Genomic DNA, 11,894 nt, shown 5'->3' on the forward strand with positions numbered 1-11,894 from the left:
AAGAAAGTTTTCAAAAATATCCTTTCGTTCGGTCACACATTTTTTTTGAATTAATTAAAATTTTGACCGAATTAGTATGCATGTTTATCCAAACCCACCACACGCGTCATCACGTTCAATAGCTGCGCCATCACGTTGAATGCCTGCGCCATCACGTTCAGTAGCTAGGCGCGCAATGGTGTTTAGTCATGTAACCCTATTGTACATGAAACATGTAAAATACTGAAAAAAATTAATAAAAAACTTTTTAATAACTAACCAATGGTTTTACTAACCCTGCTCTTGATTTACGCTACGACAGAGCTATTTTTTAGATAACATAAGGAAATTGCGCTAAAATTGTCACTAGACTTTTTAATTACCTTGTTTTTGTTTGCGTTTGTGTTTGTGTTTTCTTTGTGTGTGTGTTTACGTTTGTGGTTGGGTTTGTCTTTGTGTTTGTGTTATGTTTGGGTTTTTTGTGTTTTGGTTTTGATTGGTTGTGGTTAGGGTGGGCAATGCCGGGGTATGCTGATTACATAACACACATGGCATGGTCCTTTACAGACAGGTTTTTCACAGAGGCCAGTGCAGGGCTGTATACGAGCAAGTAAATAGATGAAATAAAGTTTGAATTAACGTAAAAGAAAAAAAACAGATTGATGGAAGAGGATTGGATAAATTTTAGCGATTGCAACAAACCTAAGATAAAACAAATGTCATACATTTAAAAAATATATAAGGCTTCTGTTATGTAGAGAAACAAGTAACTGTTTTATGTAAATGTCTTTCAATGGCCCCAGATGTAATTTTGTGTTTGACGCCCACGTATGTTAATACTATCGACTTGAATACAATTTTGTTTGATTAAGGACTAAACAAAGACTTAATTTACATTCCTGTTTTCCCTGGAGATGACTAAGTTTACTTTACATAATTACCCCAGGAGAAAAGCTGTTTCGTTCATTAGTCTCCTGCCATGTGACTTATTTTACAATTCGGGGCGATCAGCTAAAATAAAAGCCTCGATTTTTGAGAATGCTCCATCGTTCCAGCATCACCAAAGTGCCTTGGCAGAAGTTTGTTTTTTGAATCACAATACAAGCTTATGGTTGCAGCTCTTTGAAGCTCAATTACTCACCAAGTATGATTTTATATTGAATTTCATTCTTAGTTTTATTGCTGGGAGTTAAGTTCTCTTCCAAACCCCTAGGTTTATAGGGCAGGTGCAGTAGAGTTCACTTGTTTCTGTGATCTCGGTATATGAATGTATAATGTATAATGCATATGAATGTATAACGTGAGTTAGATACTCAGCAGAGTTAGGTTGACTAAGTGACGGTCTACTGACTTGAACCCGGATTCGAACTCGAGGCTTACGGGTTAGCAGTCCAGCTCTCTACCGCTAGACCACTCCGGTTGTTGGCAGGTATTCCCTGAAATACAATTACGTACACGCGTCAACTGGTTATGCGCCATTGAGGCCGTGGACTCCGATTTCAGCTTGCTTTTCTTTTTGCATTTGCTTCCATAGCCTGTTACAAGGCAGCAGTTGTTTGATTTTGGAGTTGTCTCACTTAGATGAGTTGCTGTCCCCAGTTATCGAGCCTCATCTACCCGAGGGTTCGAACTCGAGAATTTTCGGTTTAGCAACCATGAGCTTTACCGACAACTCATATTTTTCGATCAAATATATTTTATTTAGTTTGCAAGCTATAGTCAATCTTTTTTCTATTTCAGTATAACTTTTGAGCGATTCATATTTCCAATAAAATAAAAGTACATTTCTGCTAGCATCAACTATTGTATTAGAAAATTCGCCGCTGCTACTTTTCGAAAATTCATTTAAATTACATTTTAAAAATATATAAACTTTGTTCAGTTTTAAAAGCTTACTAGGAATTCCCGAAAAAACAAACACATGTGTATTTCGTTATCATCAGTTGTTTTTCCAAACTTGTTTCTCCGACGGGGAGCACTAAATATTTTGGGGTGGTGGAGGACGGATAATAGTAAAAGTATGTTTTGTATATAAATTAAATTCTATTCGGGGGTAGACAGACAGACATCCAGACATGCAGACAGACGGACAGACGGACAGACAGACGGACGGACACACGGACACATGGTCACACGGTCACACGGACAGACGGACACATGGGTAGAAGGACACACTGACACACGGACACACGGACACACGGACAAACGGAAAAACGGACATTTAGACACACTGACACACGGACAGAATGTATGTATGTAATGATGTTCACAGAACTATTGACATCTTTCGAATTTTCGCATTGCATACATTTTCAGCCTGACTGCAAAAGCTGTATAATTTACATAAGTATTTGAGACAAATAATGTACCACTCATTACAGCCAGCTGCAATTAGTTGTTCATCTTTTTTTTACGCATCGGATGTTCTAGGAATAATTATTCCTAATTTAAATTTACAATTCGAAATAAACTGTAGCTCCACTGAAGTAATTTCAGCAAGTATTTTAACATGTAATGTTAGTATCCCTACCCAGTATAAGCAGTTAAAAGAAAAAAATGGCGCAAACAATTCTAACAGATAATTGGACTATTTATAGTTTAAAAACTAAGTGCTTTCAAAAACAAAAGATATTTAGTGTAATGTGATTGAAAGCAGTTACAGAAGTAATTTAAAAAAGACTGCGCCTATACACGTAGTGAATGAGTTAAGGGGGGTGTGAATGGAGGTGAATTTTGTTTATAATGTCCCGTTCGTCCTTGTACAACCCTCGTGTTGTGAGTTGTGACAACCTTTTTGTACCTGTTTTCTGTACGAGTATATGCGTGTAAAACAAAAGTGTGTAATGGCCTGAGTTTTTTCGTCCAGATCTCAAACATGTTTAGTGTACGTTAGTTCTTTACAAGTATTTAGCCCCAGTGTATTAGATTTTGTAACAGCGTATGTATTTACTGTTTAGAATAGAATGTGTTGTGTAGATAGTGTTTATAGTATTAAGTATCTGTATTGGTGTATGGTGATATTTCTGTCTGTATCAGTATAATATACTGTTTTTGTAGATAGAATTTATAGTACTAGCCGACCCGCGGCGTATCATACGCCGCTACTTAGTTGTTTTATTTTTTACTTTTTAGTAATTCATAATTTGTGACTTCGACAGTATCAATGCTGCCACTGTAAACATTTGCTTTAAAACACTATCAGTAGGCTGTTAAGGACGATAACCCCCTACCCTCCTTTCCCCCAACCACTACCCTACCCCCCCCCCCCCCCCTGAAAGCAGCCTGCCTTAAATTACCTCACCTAAGTTTAAAATAGTTTAAAATTTAATTGTCTGCCCCGAATAGACGTCACTAACCCGGCTGTATGATTGTAAACATTTAGCGTGAACCACAGCTCACCAGACCATGTGGGGGTGGTGGTGGTTGATTTATGCCTAGTGAAGGAGAGAGGGGACTGCAAGGGGCGCTTACAGCTTGATTTCTAGCGTCTCCCAGAAGAGAATTATATATATAGATAGATTAACACGATTAGTGCTTGGTACTAACTTGCCATTTGTACATTTTTTTTGGAATATTGAGCAGAACATAAAAAGTAAGCAAAACGCGAATCGCTTTATTTAATATTGTTCTAACCATATTGAAATATACTCTAAACTAATAAAAAAAATACAACTTTTTCTATTAAACTAATGTCATTAATGTTTTAAAAATCATGAATGATAAAATAAAACCTTAAAAAATAACTTGTTAGACACAACAGCTAACTAAGCCCGCCCATTATACACGTCGTGTATTTGAATGGGGAGAAATCTAGCAGACTATTCATTTCTGCTGAACTGCAGTGAACGATCGATCTGGACACAAAAACACTCATTAAAAAACTTACCCACCGTATCACTGAAAATCGATCTTATCGTAGCCATTTAAAAACAAAAGCGTTTTTTTTTACAAATCATTTTCTAGAATAACAATTAAATTTGATAAATGAAATGGTATCTAGTTAAAGGTTTATTATGTAGTTTTTAAATGTAATTTTCAATTTTTAAAGTCATCATAAACAATATTGAAGTGCGTAAAAAAAAATTAAATACATTCAGCAGGTCACAAAAAACTCCTTAAATTAACCGGGAGTGATCTATCCTAAACTTTCTCGAATATTCTTATATAAAATAACAGGGGATGGGAACTCGGGCTATAGACATGATTTTTAATCCATTTTAAATACTTAAAGTTTTAAAAAAAAGAGTAAAATCTCGTAGACAAACTTCTTGCACACCAAGTGAACGCCATATAAAAAATTGCATAATAGTGCGCAATATTATTAGTACTTTTAAAATTTACATTTGTTTTTTTGAGAAATCGGAAGTAGCGTAAATTACTACTTCCGGTCAACAGAAATTACTCAAAATTTAACAGAAGGTAGAAATGTAGATCTTTTACTTACATGTGAAATTTCATTTATCTATCTGAAATAGTACTCAAGTTATAGGCTTTTGAAAAATTCAAAGTAGGAAAAGTACCATTTCCGGTTATCGGAAATCGCTCAAAAGTTGAAACGGATCTACGATTTTGATAAAATACTTATATATGAAATTTCATCAACTTATTTGTAACTGTACAGTTGTGGGGGGTGGGGGGGGGGGGGGGTGGGGGGTGGTGGGGGGTGGGGTGGTTTTAGTTTAGAGAAAATAGACAGCACTATCAGCCTAGCGCCCGTTGTACCCTTCCTCAACGGGCCATTTTTCTCGTCTATAATAATAGTTTTGCTGTCTGTGTATCTATCTATCTGTGTACCTATCTATGTATCTGACAAGAACGCTCTAGAGAAAACACAAGCAAATTAAAAACATGCACAGTCAGACGAAAACGAAGTATGACGTCATACAGTAAAAAATAATCTCAAGCCGGAGAGTGCACACATTATTATTACGTCATTGATTCTCGAGTAAACATTGAATAAAAAGGCAATTTTGTCTAATCTAAATGGTTTGCGTGAAGAGTTTCTTTCATACAATTCTTCGTGTAGGGGCGAAGCCCCACCCCCACGTAAGAACGTCTGAGCCCCCCCCCCTCCCCAACTCAAAAAAAATTTCTTCATCGATACTCTATAATAAAATTACCGCCTAATTAATGTGTCTAATCTAAAAAGTTGTTTTCTTGCAATTTCTTTAATATAATTCTTCGGGTAGTGGCTAAGCGCGACACCAGTGTTTCTCTCAGACTTTTTCCTCTCTTCCGGTAGGGGCGAAGCCCCGCCCAGATTCTTCCTTTAGTTTGTATGATCTACAAATGCGACCAGTGTTTCTTTCAGACTTTTTCCTCCCCGGAGAGTGGTGGGGGTACTTGAAATTTTCGGGAGCGGGGGTAGAATTTTCTGGGAGGGGACGGACACTGGAAAAAATATATAATTATATTTCGTTGAATGGGACGGTAGACATGTTTTGGGGTGTGTGTGGGGGGGGGGGGGGGTAGCCCCCTCCGCCCAAGTAGAGTTGCCTGAAAGAATCTCTAAATGCGACTGTTGTCATGAATGAGATTAGGTGCATGGTTTAGGGATATGCCTATGACTATATTTTGTATAAATTAAAGTACCGATTCTGGATAAAAATCCGTTTTCAATGTCATCTTTCGTTTCCGGTTAAATTGAATGAAGGTGGTGATTTTGGTTTTGGTTTTAGTTTAGAGATAAGAGACAGCACTATCAACCTAGCGCCCGTTGTATCCTTCCTCAACGGGCCATTTTTCTCGTTCTTAATATTTTTGTTTATTTTGGTTTTAGAAAACTCGTGAGGCATATTTCTACAATAATGTCTGCATGCACAGAAATAATACTTGCAGCCCTGTTGCTCGCAAGCTTAACTTATGCTAATGGTGAGTCAAATTCATCAAATAATAACACTGTCTAAAATCTTAAATTGTATAGATGATTGGGTATTATCGACATAAAGTAATAGCAACATGTATATATATATATATATATATATATATATATATATATATATATATATATATATATATATATATATATATATATATATATATACATATATTTACATAGAATATATACATATACTATAATAGCGAAATATGGGTGTTATAAACCGAGATCGGGTGTCACCCGGGTATGCTAGTATGGTTCCATTACAAATGATCTCAGGACAAATGATCTCAGACAAATTATCTCAGACAAATTATCTCAGACAAAATATCTCACAGCTAAATTTTAATAATTATTCGAGGATTTTAGTTGATTTGAACATTTTTTTTAAAGTGGCAATAACTTGTTAATCACCACTAATACTGCTTTGCTGGCATGCACACTAAGACAAACTTGGCTCCGCGATGATCGTTTCCGTTTATTTAAGCATTTGTCACATGATCACCGAGGTGTGACCGACGCTTAACTATTGTCTAGTTGTATTGTTCATAGAGGGCGGGCGTCTTTCCCTTTAGGCATGTCTCTGCCATCAAAGAGGGAGGCCGCCTTGATACGAAGGTGTGTCTTTATTGTCTTGAAAAAAAAAATATGTGTAAGCAAAGCATCTTAAATGAATGAAACTAGGCTACAACCAACCAAGAAAGAAGTATTACTATTGTAAATCTGTATCAGTCCTCAAAAGCCGATGATGAAAACTGTTGTACTAAAGCGAACATGCAAGGCAAACTGACGCGAAAAAAGGAACAGAATAAAAACAGTATAAGTTAAAATAGTCACGCTTTAAATTACCTACATGTTCCGACAATAGGTAAAATTGTATCCCCACCTCTATGATCAAACTAACATCTTTTTGAAAACTTAGATGGTCCACTGATGCCTCCGCCATCCCCCTTCCAGGTATTCATAACCAAACTCTCTCATCTCCCGACTTATATTTTCAGAAATGGAGCTTCTTCTTTGTAAAAATCGGGTATTATTGGTACATATTTCGAGAGCGAAAGAAATAGCTATCAACTTAACTTTACAACAGTCTTATACATATATATAAGTATATATATATATATATATATATATATATATATATATATATATATATATATATATATAATTGTATGTATGTATGTATTTCAATCACATCTCTTTTTACTGAAATCTGAATTAGTTAAAAAATTCCTACTTCAGATAAAAAAACTTGCATACGAATAAACCCAATTGTTGAGAGATTTCTTTAAAAAAAAACATGTTTACAGATTCCCGTTCATGGTCATCACGTCCTGAACGCGTACGTACTTGTAGTCCCGGCTTCGCATTCAGCAGACGTGCTCCATTCACGTGTGTAGGTTAGTATGTTGTATGTATAAATGTTAAGGGTAAGTCTGGTTTAAATACATATACCTCTAGGTAAGTCTGGAAATGTATAGGTAAGTTTGACCTACGTGTAGGTAAGTTTGATGTCTGAATTTGTCTAGGTCTAGTCAGGTACACAAACTCATACATAAACACACACACACACACACACACAAACACACACACACATATATATATATATATATATATATATATATATATATATATATATATATATGGATTTTGATAAGCGCCACCAAAAAGATAACCCTGGCCATCAGAATAAGTTGGTTTGAAACTTGTAATTTAAGATTTTATTGAAGACTAGGCTGCCCCAGCAGTATTCTTATCAACTCCCCAAAGTTTCATGGCGATTTTAATGAACGGTATCATACGGCATCCAACTTTTATTTTTATATACCGTATACTGAGAAAAATCGCATCGCATCTTGACGGGCGCCACCTTTGCGAAATCGAAATATTTTGCCACGAGTATTTTCAAGAGTGTTTTCAACAATTTCCCCGTTTCATGCCGATCATGTGAAAGATGTAGTAATTCATAAAAGACACTTAGATTTATTTATTTATGTTTATATAGTTCATAATAAAATTGGGACATATTAATAATTTGCAAAATAAAGGTCTATATTTTGGTACCTTTAACCCTAACACAAACACAAACGCAAACACTAACCATAACCCTATCACTAATACAAACCTGTTTGTGGCGTGCGTTTAAATATTTAAATGTCTAGAAAACAGAAATATGCCACAAGTGGCGTGGCTTAACTTTTCGCACTTTTTGCATTGTTTGTGAGACTAAACCTGTTTTTCTTTTCTTATGCTCATATATATCGTTGCAGATGTTGTGATACAGTTAATTATTGTTTCCGTAGGCCTACATCTCAGCCAATCAATTAAGAGTAAACAATTAATTTGACATTTTCTGAAACACTATTCCACACATGTGGTATTACAATATATTTAAATTTTAAAGAACCAGTTACATTTGTAGCAACATTAACATCATAAAGTACTACATAGAAAAAAAAATTTCTCAAACATACTTTTGCGCCAACAAAACTTAATCTTAGGCAGTTGAAAAAGTATTTTTTTCTCTATTTTCTTTTTTCAATAAATCTTTCCCTGTAGATAATTTAATTAAAATCGACATATTTAAAATGTTTCGGTATTTATAAGTAGGAATTCGGCTATCGTAGCCTGTTGTTTTTTTATGATTAAATCGCAAGGCTTAGTTTTTTTTTTATTTCTGTATAGGCCTATTTAAAATTAAATAATTGTAGGCCTCTTTATGACAGCCAGACACTGATGTATGGCTATGCCTTGATCTAATAAATGGTATCCGTAAACAATTTTATTTTTACGAAAATTGAAACTAATGCTCTATTGATGGCAGGAGGCAATATATTGTACCTATAGAAAATTGAACGCTGAATTTGCAATGTACATGCATGTGTCTAATTGCTTGATCTGCCATGCATTTTTTTATATTTATAGCAAAATACCTAGACACGTACTTTAGCTAAGTAGATTATGTAGCAGCTGTCAGGTGGTTTGTGCTTTAGCACAATAAAAAGTAAAGTTCTCGTTGAATAACTTACCATAGTGCAGATGAAATAGAGTTCTTCTTCTTCTTCGTTCTTAATTAAGTTTTTTTTATAGATGATTTAAACAACAAGCCCAACTTCGTGTATGAAGTGGACTGTGGTCCCGAGAACAGTGGTGTCCCTTTATAGTTTTTCCTTGAGTGGGGTGTGTAGGGGTCAGTGTTTGGATCGCGCATGGCTATATAATGAACATTCTAGAAGGACGTGCTCTGTATTCTTCGGGGCCTTGCCACAAAGGCATATTTCGCTAGACCCAATTCTTAGTTTTGTATGCATATGCTATTTTAGTATGTTTTAAACATCGGAATACAAAGGGATATTGTGGTCAACGTAATACCCAACAGACCTGCATCAACACACAGGGAAGTTACGCTTGCTCATGTCTCCCTGGCTACACTAAACCTTTTTCCAACCCAAACAAGTGTGTCGGTATGTCATATGCATTATAAACTAACAAGATTTACATAAAAATATGCTAAAAACTATGTTCGATTTATAACAATTTAATGTATACGAGTGTTCAATTAAGTATTACCATTTGTATGTTAAAAAAATACCCAAAGAACATCAATCTAATAGTATCAAATGATTCTAAAGTGGCATTTTAAAAAAAAATTAAGGTTCGTTATAAAATGTTTACAATTTGTTTCAACAAACAGTATTGAATATGTACTTGCGTGGCTATTAAATAAACCTGAAATATATGTGTAGAATGTATACATATAATAAAAATAATAATTTCGAAATAAATTGCATTTAAATAGGCATTAAATTACATAATGCTATTTTAAACACATGACCTAGTTCTTCCATTTTTGTTTACATTTTGTATAATGAAATGTATTTTAGCCTGTCGAATAGCAAGATGTCATCGGTTATGTCGCCATTACCACGTGAAAATCAATGTGCTTTTGCCTTTTTTAAAAATGTGTTTAATTACCAAAAATACTAAAAACTCAAATACTTCCACTCTTTATAAAATCCGAAAAAAAACGAACAGTTTGAATTTTATAACTATATTGATTTTTTATTGATTTTTCATGACACCGTTCATGATTTATAAAATATTAAATGAGCATCCGAAATAATTTCGAGGCTGTTCTCCGTTGGGTTCATTGATGACGTTGATTAAAATCTAACCTAATTCGGGTTCCACAAAAAATGATATAGATCTGTCATAGAGAAACATAGGTCTATACTGCTTACAACACAGTGAACAGAGTGTCTGAATACTGTTGGAGAGCTAGTCCCCAAATGTTTGACATTTATTCGAAGTATCTTTCTTTTCTCAAATGTGTCATATTTTAAAATGTTCTAGTTTGAACTTACTAGAATATGTGAAAGAAAAAAAAAGAGAACAAAAACAAACATCAGTACTGTATGTCAGTGGCGTAGCGAGGTCGAGCGTCACCCGGTGCGGCACTTAATGATGTCACTCCGAGAGGCGTAGCGACCCTTCACGGGGACAAACTTTCAATTTTCGATTTGTACCCCCCCCCCCTCAAACTTTCGATTTGCACCCCCTCTTAAACTTTCGATTTGCACCTCTTAAAAGACTATTTAACACTCGAATTAATCACTTAATTAAGTGAAATTATCATTTTTCTCTATATATTTTGCTATTTATTTTTTGCCTTGGTGTCACCCCCCTAAATGGTGTCACCCGGTGCGGTCCACACCCCCCCTTCACTACGCCCCTGCTGTAAGTTTTAAACAATAATTATAAAGTAAAATGAAATTATTCAAAATCATTACACTCTGTTTACATTAAAAACATTTGACTAACCCTGTTGAGACTTTATGTAGGCTATTTTTTGAATTTTATAAAAAATTAATTTATTTTTAGCCGACTGTTGTTCCAGAACCGCCAACGCCTCGTCTGTCTTGTTCGAGGCATCCGGTCCTTCCAACGGCCGGCGGTACTACCTGTCTAAACCTTTAGTTAACGTCGACATCGTAAAATCTCAGGCCGTGTGTGAGCTGATGGGTGGCTACCTGCTCGAGATCGACGACCAGGCTGAATATAATTTTGTCAAGAATTTCATCCAAGGGTTTAGTGGGTTCGAGATTGTTTACACCGGGGCTAAGGACGAGGATCAGGACCGTGTCTGGGTGTTCAAATACAGTGGAAAAAAGGTCACCTTTATCGACTGGCAAACAGGTCAGCCTACAAATGACGCCGTCTGTATGACCCTCCTGTTCCGATTTGGTGCTTGGAAGATGGACGACTACAACTGCAATGACAACAGCGGGAATACCAGGTTCATCTGTGAAGTCCCTGACAGACCCGTGTAACAAGCAGCAATTGCATTGTTGCTAAAAATAAAACTACACTTTTTAAAATTGTACGTTTGTTTAAAAAACAATTGAAATATTTAATTTTGAATTTTAGTAACATAATTAAAAAGATACAAAAAATACATTAACCTAAATTAAGCTATCTCAAATTTTTAAAAAATTATTGAAAGACAGTTACAATTTTTATAATATAAAAGCATATGCAGATCAATTTGCAATCATATGTTTATAGTATTTACATTAGAGATACCAATTAAGTGTAGTATAACTTGCACATGTTTTCATTTTATTTTATTTCACTAAATTATAATTATTATTCGTGCTCAATAAAACTTAAATGTTAATTGAGCTCTAAGCGACAGATTGGATAATGGATGAGACGAATGCAGTTACCAGGCACAATTTAACACATACTTAATTTAAAATAATTGTATAGAGCTACGTGTATTTTTAAATTTTTAGACAGTGTCCACTATCAAACCGAATGACCTTTAAATAGAACAAATTCCCAACAACTCAACCGACATGAATGGCTTTTAACAGTACTTAATCGTTAAACCACTAAATGTCTCTCAAACAGACACACAGTTCATATCTAAAAAAACAATCCACCAATCTATTCTCATGTAGTACGAAAACAATCATTTTAATGTAAAGCTGCCACATTTCTAATTGTTAGTAGGTGGAGATATTCCTGAATGAAT

At 35.0% G+C, this 11,894-nt stretch overlaps 1 protein-coding gene across 1 annotated transcript; it reads left to right on the forward strand.

Annotated features, from left to right (window-relative positions):
- The first annotated feature begins 1,026 nt into the window (after nt 1-1,026).
- Nucleotides 1,027-11,343, forward strand: LOC131937697 (uncharacterized). Its single transcript, XM_059295301.1, has 4 exons — nt 1,027-1,123; nt 5,759-5,850; nt 7,168-7,257; nt 10,739-11,343. Exons 2-4 carry the CDS (start codon nt 5,787-5,789, stop codon nt 11,185-11,187), a joined length of 603 nt encoding a protein of 200 aa, XP_059151284.1. The 5' UTR covers nt 1,027-1,123; nt 5,759-5,786; the 3' UTR covers nt 11,188-11,343.
- Nucleotides 11,344-11,894: the final 551 nt, after the last annotated feature.

The sequence above is a fragment of the Physella acuta genome, unplaced genomic scaffold (genome assembly GCF_028476545.2).
Source record: "Physella acuta isolate Inbredline_101_S28 unplaced genomic scaffold, ASM2847654v3 ptg000218l, whole genome shotgun sequence".
In the NCBI taxonomy this organism is placed as follows: domain Eukaryota; kingdom Metazoa; phylum Mollusca; class Gastropoda; family Physidae; genus Physella; species Physella acuta.